The sequence below is a fragment of the Serinus canaria genome, chromosome 6 (genome assembly GCF_022539315.1).
Source record: "Serinus canaria isolate serCan28SL12 chromosome 6, serCan2020, whole genome shotgun sequence".
Classification (NCBI taxonomy): domain Eukaryota; kingdom Metazoa; phylum Chordata; class Aves; order Passeriformes; family Fringillidae; genus Serinus; species Serinus canaria.
Genome location: NC_066320.1, coordinates 21,201,870 through 21,214,321, shown reverse-complemented (window position 1 = coordinate 21,214,321; position 12,452 = coordinate 21,201,870). Strand labels below are relative to the sequence as shown.

Genomic DNA, 12,452 nt, shown 5'->3' with positions numbered 1-12,452 from the left:
GGGAATTCCCCCCTGCCCAGGTGTTTCTGAGGAGTGAGGGATGTTGTGGGGCACTGATGAGATCACTGATCACAGTGAAGCTTTCACCTTGGTTTCTAGAAATCTGAAATCAGGTGCTGAAGCTCCAGCCTGGCTTCTCTTGGGCCAGCTCACCATGAGTGATGCAGCTGCCCGCCCCATCCATCCCTCCAACTCTCCAGCCTGCCCTGGTGCCCCTCAGTGGTACCAGCCTCCCTCCTGTGCTACAGCCTCGGGGCATCAGATGAAATTTCAGCTACAGAGGTACTGCTCTCCCATCTGCCTCCAACATGCTGCACTTGACATGAACCAACACCTCCTAATAACACTGTCAGGAACAGATCTGGAAAATTCATTTCCCAGCAGAGTTCAGAAAGGCCACAAGGAGAGAATCCCCCCAAAATGTGCAGGGAGTAGCCAGCACCAGCACGACATCCCTGGGCAGACCTACCGGCAAGGGGTTGAAGTTCTGGTCCACCAGGTGGTTGTGGCCGTGGTCGAGGAAGGAATGGCGCACCACCACGTCAATGCCCTGGCTGGCCAGCAAGCCCAGCGTGTTCAGCCACCTGGGAACAGAGGGAACAGAGCCAGGGCACCATGGAGGGGCAGGGGGGCACCACGGGGGGAACACTGGGGGGGACTACCTGGTCCCAGTGGCACAGCTACTCTCATGCATATGACCTGATCCCTGCTCCAGCACCTGAGTTGAAGTCTCCTGATGGTTTTATGAACTGGCTCCCATTATCCCTGTCCCAGCAAGTCTGCACATCCCCTGCCCCAGCTGTGCACAGCTTGCACATCCCAAGCTCTGTTCCAGAGCCCCTGTGTGAACCTCAATATCTCAGGCCTCTGCCCAGAGGTGCTCCCCTTGCCTGCCAGCACTCTGCACCCTCTGAGCAGGGCAGACCAGACCTTTGCACTGGTCTGTCTTCTCACACTCCCTGGGCAAGATCTTCAGTTCTCACAGCCTGCCACAGCCCTGATAGCCCAGGCATGTCCCTGTGCTTCCCTGCAAAGCTTAGATAATCTTCCTCCATCTTTCATGATCACAGCCAGTTCTGAAGATCTGAACTGGGGCTTTGCAGCAGGATGTCCAGGCTACGGGGCTGTGCCAGTGGACAAGCCCCAGGAGCCAAGAATGGTTGCAGCTTCAAAGGAGAGAAAATGGGAAGCAGAGCTGAGGAGGGGTACTAGGTACAAAATGGAGAAATTAACAATACTCAGGCTGCCACAGAGTACTGAGGGGGTCTCTGGGCCTGGAGCTTGCCCTCTTCCAGCTGCAGTGCCTTTGCAGCACCTCAGCCTGCAGAGCCCACGGGGGTGGCAGTGCCCTGGGGGTGGCAAGCCAGTGTCACTCACAAGAACCCAGCTGCATATGAGTCGGAGAGGTTGTTCATGCCTCCAGCTGAGGTCATGCCAACACCTTCCAGCCAGATCTTCTTCCCTGGTGTGTACGTGTTCACTACCTGCGTGAGAGACAAAAGCAACAAAATTACTCTGGTGCACCTGTGATTTAAAGCCAAGGCATACATCTCCTGTCTCATTGGAGGACTTGTGCAAACCTTTGGTAATGGTGCTGCTGGACAGTCAGTGCCCGCCTAGCCATGGCATGTCACTCTGTCTCTTCACCTTGGCTGGGTGGGGGGACACTATTCCTCTCTCTTTCCTTCCACTGCCAACACGTCCACTCGCATCTCCTGCAGTCCCACTTCTCCAGGCTGGGTGACAAGCTCTCAAGACCAGATGTCTGCAAACCCAGCGGCCCCAGGAATGCTCTGAGCAGCCTGATGGATCCTGCCCCATTAGTGAGGAGCGCTGGAATGTGCTGGATGGACTGGGATCCCTCAAAGATGTTAAATAGGCCAGCTCTGGGCTGCCTCCCACTCACAGCCTGCGAGAGTCGACAGCCCTGCCTGAAGCCCCAGAGGTGTTGGCATCCTGCCTGTAATTATCTAAGCCCGCCACCTTCCCCGGCCGGAGAGGAAGCAATAAAACAGGGAAGTGGACAAGTCCAGCTGCTCTAATCAGCCCCGGCAGGATGCACGGACTCAGAGCCAAGCTGGAGGCCATTAGCACCCAGTGCTGTGCTTTTGCTCAGCCACACTGGCATTCCCAGGAGAGCCTTCCCCAGCCCTACCCTGTGCACACCAAATTCTGGCCCATGGGTGTGAGGGTTCCCCTAAACTGAACCAAAGGCAGCTCCTGGCTGATTCTGGCCTGGGCGTGGATGGAGTCCCACTCCATTCCCAGCAGGCTCCAACCCACAGCAGAGGTGGGATACATGTCTCCACTTTTGCCAGGGCATTATACCTGTGGGGGCTGGGTCACCTGATGCCTCTTGCTTGCCCCACAGCGATTCCACTGGCCACTGTGCCATGCCTCCTCTGCAGCAGCAGTATCATCCACACACATGGATGACTCCCAGCTTGTGCCAGAGGGATCAGCAAGGAGCTTCTCTCCTCCAGCTTTGCTGCACTGACCCTCTCATCCCCTTTCCCAGGGCCTCTCTGAGTTGTTTACTCATTCTATGGTTTCTCCCCGCAGGAATTACAAGTGAGACATTGTAGTGAGTGGTAAGGTTTGAAAAACTAGACAAGACAGATGGATGGACATCTCCTCTAGTCCCTAAGGCCTTTTTCACTCACTAGGTGTTTCTTATTTCTTCCAGGACTGACAGCTGAGTGTGTCAGTCTCAGCCCTGGCCCCTCTATCAGTCAAAGCAGGGGGACCCTGCAAAGCTCCTGCCATGTATCCCATTGTTAGAGATGTGAACTGGGTCCCCTGGACAGTGAGGAAAGGAGCACTCACGAGCCAGGCCATGGACTCTGACACCACAGGCCAGCAACAGCTGGGTTTTTTGACACAGTCAAAGCATGATTATCAGGGAAAAAGGACACTAGTTCATAATGGTCACAATTCTCCACCAGTGAGAATCACTCCGGGATTGCAACTGTCACTACTTTGCAAGCAATATTTCCAGGCCCACTGTGAGCAAGTGGGGCAAGACGTGGTGGTAGGAGCCCCTCCTGAGCACACATGGCACTGGCTGTGCTCAGGAAGGTTTGGTACCACCCGACTGCTCTCTCCTCTCCTTGTTCTGGAGTGCAGGCTCAGTTTCAACCTCATTACATGATGCTGCCTTCAAGAACAGACAGATGGGAGCCTCAAGACAGTCAGCTGCCTTAGCAGGGCCTTGCATGGCGTTTTCTCCTGTCCTGTGTCCCAGCACACTTGCACAGCCCATGCTGTGCTGCAGCCTGTGGCCACTTCCCTCAAAACCCACCACACACCCCACCCTGGGGCCAGGCTTTGTGCTGCCTGCTGTCTCACCCCTGCCCTGAACGAGAGCTGGCTGCACTTTCCCTGGGAGCACAGGGCCCAGCAGCCACTCTCCCTCCCTGCCCCAGCCCAGCTGCCCTGAGAGCTGTGGATGCTGAGCCCTGGCCAGGAGCTGTGCCCCAGCCAGGCACTGCAGCCACGGTGTCCCCTCAGCCCTTCAGACCCTTTGCACTTGCTCACCTTCTGGATTTTCCTGATCTGGTCTGACAGTGTGTCCAGCAGGCGTGTTTTCAGGAAGTCTGTCACCTTGGCCACTCGACCATCAATGTAGTAACTGGAAGGGAAATAAGAAGACAAGGTCAGACAGCTGGAAGTGTCTCTGTCCCCAAACCATGTCCTCCTGTTCTGCTGCTGCCCCATACCAAGATGCTTCCTTTGCTCTGGGGAGTCCCTGCTTGCACCCTGTCCTATCCTGGCCCTTTGGCCAAGCCTGTCTGGCAGATGCTCAGTCTGGCAGATTTCAGTCTCCAAAATAGGATGTAAGGTGGACACACCCTAAACACTGAACATCCTGCACTTCAGGAACCATGGGAAGTTTTGCAATTTCTTAACTTTTGCTGGTGAAACTCTGGGGGTAGTATTCTAAAGGCTGGGAGCAAAATGCCACCTGCAAAGGCTTTGCAGCCCTCTTGCACAACCTACACCTTCCTTGCTTGCTCTTCCAGAAAAATCCTCAGCTGAATCCCCCTGTCAAGAGAGTTGTGATTGTTACCAGCAGAGGAAGTCCTGCTCTCACAGAAATACCTTCTGGCCTAGGAATGCCAGGGAGTGTTTCCCATACAGGGGGCTGATTCCTGCTCTCCATGTGCTTGATTTTATGAAGCACAGCTACAGTGCTGCCCATAACAATGTGAATCATCTGTCTCTAAGTGTGAGAGGAAGGCTCTGAAATATCTCACTGCTGTCTCCTGGCTCTGGGACATAAGGTGAAGCATTCTGTCCTGACTGCACATATCCTGTGTCAACAGGGAATCCCAACCTGGTCCTCCTGAGGGAGAGTCTTGGGCTGTCACCTCTCCTCCATGCAAAGAGAAATGGCAGCCCTTGTACATCTCCCAGAGGCTCCTGCCAGTCTTGCAGGGAACAGAATGCCTGCTGCAGCATGCACTGGCATACTCCTGGGCCAGCCCTTTTTCTGATAAATAGGTTTTGCAAGAGAAGCTTTATGAAACTTCTCCTCCCAAATCTGCATTGTGTATCAGCCACTCACCCCAGCAAGCCCCAGAGAATGCCAGAGCCACGTTGCGGGGATGGAGGTTCCCAGAAACAGCAGCAGCTCTGACTGGGGCTTGTGGAGCTTAGTCATTGCCTCCCATCTCTCACTGGATCTACATGCACTTGGATTTCACTGGAGTTACAGACCCTTCTCCCTCCCTGCAGACCTCGGTGCAGCTGTGGGTGCTCGGATGCGTAACGGGCTAAAGACCTGGGCTCTGAGGAAAGGTGGATTCACCTTTTCAGGGCTGCTTTCTCCATGACATGCATCTCATCTGCACCAGTGAGCACCTGCAGCAGTTGTAGTGGCTGATTCACTTGGGTGCTGGAATGCAGGAGCATCCCCAAAGGATGCCGTGGGCTAACTCAGCCTCAGACAGAGCACCTGGCACATGTGCAACATGCACGAGTGCTTGGAGAGGATTTTTGTGTCTCACGGCTCCAAGTCCCTAACTGTCCCAGAGCAGAATTCTGTTACAAGCTCAACTTGCAAATGCATTCAACGAGAAGAACCTCCTGTGTCAGCCCTCCCCCAGGCGTGCAGTCCTAGCTGTGTCCCCAGCCAAGCACAGGAACATGCCAGGCACCCCACCACTGTGTGACTGGGCAAGGAGGCACGAGGCATTTCTGCACACCCGTGGTGACTGGAAGGTGCTAGGGGCAGAAATAATCTCCGGGGAGAGTTTAGGAAGTGTTCGAAATCATTCCCATCACTTACACACCATCCAACCACTGGCTGCTGGGAGGAGAGCAGATCTGTGAGCAGCAGGCAGTGGTGGGGTTTACACAGATTACTTTTTAAGACAAAATTACAAAGCAGTGTTCTCTGGGGATGGCAGATGTTTGGAGTTTAGCACCACACTTAAAAATGGAGCAGAAATGACTTTTTCAGACTGCTGGGGACTAAAAACCCCCTCACCTGGGCTGAAAACTGGCTGAAAGACATAAAAAAAGGTTATATTCACAGGGAAAAGATGGAGTTAGATAGATCTCAGTCTGTGTATGACCCCTCCAATGCATCAGGCTTTCTGCAGGGTTTAGCTCCTTGGCCAATATGGTCCCAGAGCCCGGGATAAACCCCTCAGAGAGCAAAGACAAGCTTGCACCTCCTCATCACCTCATCCAAGCACGAGGTGTGCTCTGACATGCAGCTCCACTGCCAAGGGGAGAGGAGCAGCAGCAGACCCAGAGGAGGCTCTGCCCCCCAGAAATCACCTGGGGAGGTGCTGATGCACTCAGCACAGCCCAGACCCTACAAGGAAGAGAAATATTCTGGAAAATGTTCCATGATAACATTTATTTTTTGACACGTTCATTAACAACCCAAAGAAATAGAGACTGGTAGAGGCACAAAGGGCAGAAATAAAGTATCAGTATTCCTGCTTCAGTATCAAGAAATCTTGGGAGCATATTTCCTGGCAGCACAAAGAGGGGAACACTTCAGCTTTGGGTGTGTAAACAGAGCATGAAGACAATTACAGGTTTCAGTAAAATGAGCAGGGATCTCTTGCAAATCTGCCTGGGAAGTCCTCAGTTTCCAACAGGTAGTTTCATCCCCCTCAGACGAGGAAAAAGGGAAAATGGCTCCAGTTGCACAAGGCTTGTGAGGAAGGGAGAGGAACTGAGGTATCTGTGCTGATACCTGGCTACTCAGGAATGGGTTGCCAGCTGTAGGCTTCATCTCATTGAGTTAAGGCAGTTCCTCCAGTAACTTTAACTGTCAGTATAGAAATCCACAAAATGCAAACAACTGTCAGGCCTTTAAAGCAAGAGAAGAGCTCATTAGGCGTGGATTATTCCTTGGAGTAAAGGCTGCAGCTTTGCTGATATTTACAATGACTCAGTGCACTTGACTTTAAAAAAAACAGAAAAAACCAACAACCTAAAACAGTCACAACTCTTCAACCTCCAAAAAAGCCAGCAGCAGCTGCAGAGAAATCCAGCACTGACAAACACCTCCCCAAGCCAGTCCTGGGATCCATGGCACTCACATCCTGCTCTCCTAAGTCCAGCAAGGAGATGAATGGACAGACCCTCCCCAGCATGGGCAGGGGTCTCTGTCAGCCACAACTCTGCAGAGGCAGAGCACACAAAGCTCTTGGACAAGCTGTTTGTCTCCATCACAGGCTGACAGTTCTTTCAGTGGGCTCTGGGTACAGCACAGCAACAGCAGTGGCCCTGAAGCCAAGGATACATCAGCATGCACACCATGAGCACTGACCATGCTGCTTCTCATAATTCAGGACAGAATAGATATGGCCAATTACATACAGAGCTGGGCCATGGTGTTCCCCTGTTTGATGCCACTATCTCTATGAACAGGCAGTCTGCAAGAAGATGAGAAGAGCCAAGAAAAAGATGGATCTAGCTACTAAATCCCAGATGAGACATACATCTTGAAGGAAAGGCCATGTACCTCTACTTTTGTCCATACTTTGGATGCCTATTATACAAAACTGAGACAAATCCTCCCCCTCTGCTTACACTGCCCCATTTCTAAAACCATCATTTGGCTGTGCCATAGAAAGCCAGGATGAGATCAGCACACTTTGCAAAGGGAGGTGTGACTGGGCTGCTCTGGAGATGGCCAAACCAGAGCGTGGTGCAGGGGAAGGACTCAGCCAAGGGCTGGGCAAGAATTTATGCCAGTGCTAGGAAATGAACCACCCCAATTCCTGGCCTCCATCCTTTCATGGATCTGTAGCATGGGACAAAGATGAGCTGAGAACAGTAGTGAGGCAGGGCTGAACACAGCTGCCAGTCAGAAATGCCCTTGTTCTTGAGCAGGCTGCAAGGCCAGGCTGCACACAGCTCCCCACTGCCTCCCAGAGAGGGACAGTGCCAGGCACCAGAGCACTTGGGCAACTTGGGGGCTGGCTACGTGTCTCTGTCCTCTCACCTCCAGCTCTTGTGTTGCATTTAAAACTGTTTTCTGGCAAGATCCATGATTTGCTGCATGGGACCATAAGCATTGTACCATGTTTAATGAAGGCAGTGCACTGACTCCTGGGCAGCTGGTTTCATTTACATCCTCCTTCATTTTAAAGAGAAACCTTTGCCCCTATTATCTGACCTCTTCTTCTGTTGCAGTTAATTACATTAAAACCCACTTCCCAAAGCTCAGGAATTTCCGGATCTACTTTGCTGCCTGCCGCTGCAGGGAGAGTCTGCTTGGAATTAGGGACCTGCCTGCCAGGGACACTGAGCAGGGCAGATCCTCATGGCCAGCATGACACCCTGCTGCCTCTGCAGCTGTGAAACTCAGACACCTCTGCTGGCAGGTGGCCCTGAGCACCTTCCCGAGGTGAGGGTGTGTGCAGTGCAGGACGTGGGGCAGCCACCCTGCTTCCCACGGAGAGGAGGCAGGATGTGACCTGCTCCTTCCAAACCCCTGCAGGCATACATGAGAGGTAGTACTGCCCACCTCCAGTCAGCTAATAAAGGCTTGGATGAAGAGTGCCTGGGGGCTGTTCTCTGGCCCCAAAGGCACAGCTCACACCCGTGCCCTTCTCTACCCCCACGCAAGATGCATTTGCCAGTCTCACCACCAGGAACCATCCCTGGCCTGTGCCATGTCCCCAGCCTTGCCCTGGCACTGCCTGGAAATGTGCTGGTGGCCAGGGCCATGGTGCTGCCAGGAACTGTTCCTTCCACCAGACAGTGAAGAGGACTGCAAGCCAGTGGGCAAAGCTGTGCCCTGACCATGTTTATTTACAGGTTGTAGTGGGTTTGACTTTAAAACCACCACACAGGTGCAAATGGGTCAGAGACTCCTTTCTGCAGCCCCTTCCTCCAGGCACAGCCTGTGAAGACACAGCACTTTGAGCACTCTGAGGGTGGTGTGAGCCCAAATACACACCCTGGGTACATACCCTGGTGGATGTGTCCATGCTGGGCAACTCTCTCCTGGCACCTTTGGCAAATCTGCCCTGTGCTACTGCCTGTGAGCATTTCCCTCTGCACGCTCGATATGACTGGGCCAGAAGAGATGTCACCCAAACCAAGCAGGGCAAAAGCATTTTAAGCAACATCTCACACATGCCTGTGTGTCTGGCACCTCTGATTTGCCACACAGGACAAATGACTTTGTGTCTTGGAAGAGGAGCTGGCATTCTCCAAGAAGCCACAAGGACAGATGCCCACTGGTTTTGAAGATGTAAACATTTACTTTCCCTATAAGTAATAGGGATTTGTGTTTCAGAGGCAGCATTGCATGAGGATTTGCCCATTAAACATGACAAACTTGGAGCTGTGTGAAAGACTTTGAATGGAAAAGCAGTTGTGCAGACTGAGAGTGTGTTGGGGGATGGAGCTGGGCGCAGCTGCAGGTTTAAGCAGACAATGAATCTTCCCCATGTGTGAGGACACCAGCACAGAGCAAAGACAAGGCTGTGGGGAGGATTCTGAGCAGTGGGAACCCACATCCAAAGGCTGATGGGGTCTGCGTTCACTCATAACCAAACATAACGATCTAAATCACCAGGGAAATGCCAAATCTCTTGGAGCCACTGTCACACCCCCCTTTAGAGAAAATTCCCTGAGCACTTTGAAGCCATTTACACATCCCTCTCCAGCAACACTTTACTTCTGAAGAGGGAGGCACACATGCTGAGTGATGTTATGTATGTAACTGAAACCATACTCAGTTGAGTGAGTGAGGCTCACTGATGAGCTGCTCATTTCTACCCAGTGTCACTTTTCTATCAATTATATTTCAGATATATTCTGTTTTCACACAGAGAACAGGGCTTCTTGCAATATATTTCCTTCTCAATTCCCCTTCTGGATTGAGCACAGACTTTTTCAAAGGAATAACAGATTTGACAAATTTATAACCAATATCCCAGGAGAACTCCAGGGTTTGGAACCAAAATACTCATACTTGAAATTAGACAGCAGTTTAGTTTCCTGCTAATAATTTTCTTCTTGGATACAAAGGAACTTGTTTTGTTTTGTTTTGCTGTTTGGAGCAGAGGGATGAGACACTGTTTTGACATTTATTCATAAACAGTACAGAAGCCCAGTTCAGAGCTGTGGCCATTGCCAGTCCTCACAGTCACATACGAGTGCTATCTCCAGAGCTGCAAACCCTGGCTGGGGGAGAAGCAGGAACACTGCAGTGGAAATGGGTCAGCAGGCAGCAGCTCAGCTCTGCTGACCCTTGTGGGGAGCTGCACCAGCCCTCCCAACCACAAGCTGCTGCTTCAGCACCAGACCTGACAAGCAATTCAGACTGACCCTATTAGAAACGGTTTCAAAGCAGCCATGCAGGCAGATTCCCTGCACACCAGATGAAACTCCACATCTGAAGCCTGGAAGATTGTTCCTTCAACTCATCCAAGGGCTTGGCCCAGCCATCAAGCCCTGTTGCAGAAAGCAAATTCCCGGACTAAGTAAATGCGATCAGCACATCGTGTAATCATGAAATGCAAATTCCCAGATGAGACATAGATCATCACTGCACAGCATGAGCCTGTAAGTAACACAAATCCTGCTCCAATTGCTCTGCTACCCCACTGTCCCCCTTGCAGCAAGCTGCTGCTGCCTGGCAGGGAAACCCAAGGAGCTAAACACCCAGGCAAGCACATTGAGACAAGCCAAGCTCCAGGAATGGGACTTGCAGGTTGCTGGTCATGTCTGGTGCTATAAACTCCTCTAAGATGCCAACAGTTGCTTCTGCAGAAGCCTCCAAAGTTAACACTGACACAGAGACCACGGCTGTGCTTGCAGGAAAGTCTCGTGTGTTAAACCCCACTGAGCTCTGCCCCAGAGCAGGGGTCCAAAGGGCCTTTACAGGCGATGGATTTACAAGCCCCACTACGGCACTTCAGCAAAGCAGCCTGAGCACCTCATCAAGGGTCATGGTGAAGAATCAGCTTGGGAACAAGACCTGTGGGCACCACACCCAAGCACACCTTGGACCTGAGACCCTGGCTCCATGCTCAGGCCAGTGTCCTGCATAGGAAGTACAACCCAGCATGACAGCAAATCCACTTTTTCTGAGAACAGAAGGGTCTCACCATAGTTTTTTTTTTTTCCTCAAGTGAATACTTTCCTGAGAAATGTGTCCTTTCTGTGGCAGGAGAGAGTCCTACCTGCCCCACAAACCCTCTTGATATCAATGTTGGTGGTCACTGCTGTGCTTGTACAGTGCCTCACCTTTGCACTGGTGTTTGCTCTCCCACTGCAGAGAGCCACAGCCTGCTGGGGAGCCTACCTCTGGCCACAGCATGCAAACTGGGCCGGTGGAAATAAGAGGAAGGAAAAGATGTTTTTGGATTTTCCCTCAAATAAGAAAAATTCTCCCTCCATAGGGTGTTTGTAACACTCAGTGCTATAGCTCAGAGCTTCCTTTCCTCTTCTGAAATGCAGCATTTGTAGGACCAGGGGGAAAAACAGGTAACAGCATCTCTCTCAGCCTCAGCTGGGCCAGGATCTTGGATGTTCATCCCCTTTTTACTGATATCTGCTCCTGGGGCTCCACCTGCATGTAGGACACAGCGGTGTGTCTGTGGACACCCTTCCAAGCAGAGTGGGGCTGGGGCATTTTGTGTTTACCACTGGACTGAGATGCCTCTCCCTTGTCTGGATGAACCAGTTTAGATTCAGGCCAGTGGCCATGAGGAGACAGTGGTTGGGGTGAAAGGAAAAGGGCTTTCAGGTAGTCCCACACATCTGTCACACGCGGCTTTTGCCTCCTTGTTGTCCCTACCCAGGCCACCCCCAGAGCTGTCTGTCCTCCCAGCTGCCTCTGGAGACTCAGCAGTCCAGTTCAGGGCTCTGTTTCCAGCAATCTGTCCGGCCAGGCATGCAGGCAGTGGTATTTTTGTCCTGTGTCTCAGCTGCAGAGGTAAAGGTTATTACATCCACTCCCGTAATTGTTTGAGAGGCTCGAGAAGGAAGGGCAGAGCCCCTTTCACCTGTTTAAATTTGGCAGGACAGAGGAGGTGGCTGTAGCACATCTGCCCCTTGACACCCAGGGAGCACATCAGCTCTGTCCCCAGCATCTGTGATCACTGCCCTGAGTGTTGGAAAGTAGCAGGAATGGTGAATACCTACTGTTGCCAGGTAACAGCATCCACCGTGCCGCCGGCCACTTTCATGAACCTGTGGGAAACAGAGAAAGAAAGCAGATAAGGCCAGTGTGGTCACAGGGGAAATCCTAAACAACCACTGCTCATCCTACATCACGAGATAACAAAGGTGGCTCCTGTACCCACAAATACTTTCTAATAAAGCCTCTGTGTCCTTAAATAGAAGGAATAAATTCTGCTTAATCCAAATGCTTGTAGCAAGCACAGCTCAGAATAATGAAGTGAGACCCAACTGGCAGCAGAGCTCTGGGCATCATTTTAGAGCAGGAGGGAGAGCTTTTGAAACACAACAGCATTTCAGGAACAAGATCTTGAGGTATGTATTAGGTTCTGTGATTTTAACAACTTTCAATAGCAATTAAAGAACATGTTTCAAATGTCCATCTTAAAAGGAGATTCTTCTTAGCCCCCAATATGTATTTAGTCTGAAGAACTCTGCCTGGATTCAAGCAAGGACTGAGAAATGGAAAAAAATGGAAATAAAACCCAGCAAAGCTATTAGGTGCAAAAATGCCACCTCCTGCTCAGGAAGCTCCTGAGGAAGAGAGGAAAAGCTGGACTAACACTGCTAAGTGCTTTCCTTTTTTTGACTCTTTCTTTGGCATTGGCTATTAGCAAACTGTGGGATTCTGACCTGGGTGCGCTTCTGGTTTATTCCATTCCCACATCTAACCACAGCACTTCCATGGACAAAGTTAAAGTCAGTGATAAATGAGTATTATTCTCCTGATGGCTTCTGCCCTGACTAAGAATATACCCCTTTCAGACAGCTCCTGTTTGAGTCAG

The 12,452-nt window shown here is 51.5% G+C and overlaps 1 protein-coding gene across 3 annotated transcripts in view; it reads right to left on the bottom strand.

Moving 5' to 3' along the window:
• Positions 1 to 12,452, bottom strand: part of HPSE2 (heparanase 2 (inactive)) — a 105,061-nt gene that overhangs the window by 10,308 nt on the left and 82,301 nt on the right. For all 3 annotated transcript variants that reach the window (XM_030241005.2, XM_050976123.1, XM_050976124.1), the window contains 4 exons: positions 11,632 to 11,679; positions 3,538 to 3,631; positions 1,378 to 1,484; positions 470 to 584 (listed from right to left, as the gene is read on the bottom strand). In XM_030241005.2, coding sequence (XP_030096865.1) covers positions 470 to 584; positions 1,378 to 1,484; positions 3,538 to 3,631; positions 11,632 to 11,679 — 364 coding nt within the window. The remainder of the gene's footprint in view (positions 1 to 469; positions 585 to 1,377; positions 1,485 to 3,537; positions 3,632 to 11,631; positions 11,680 to 12,452) is intronic.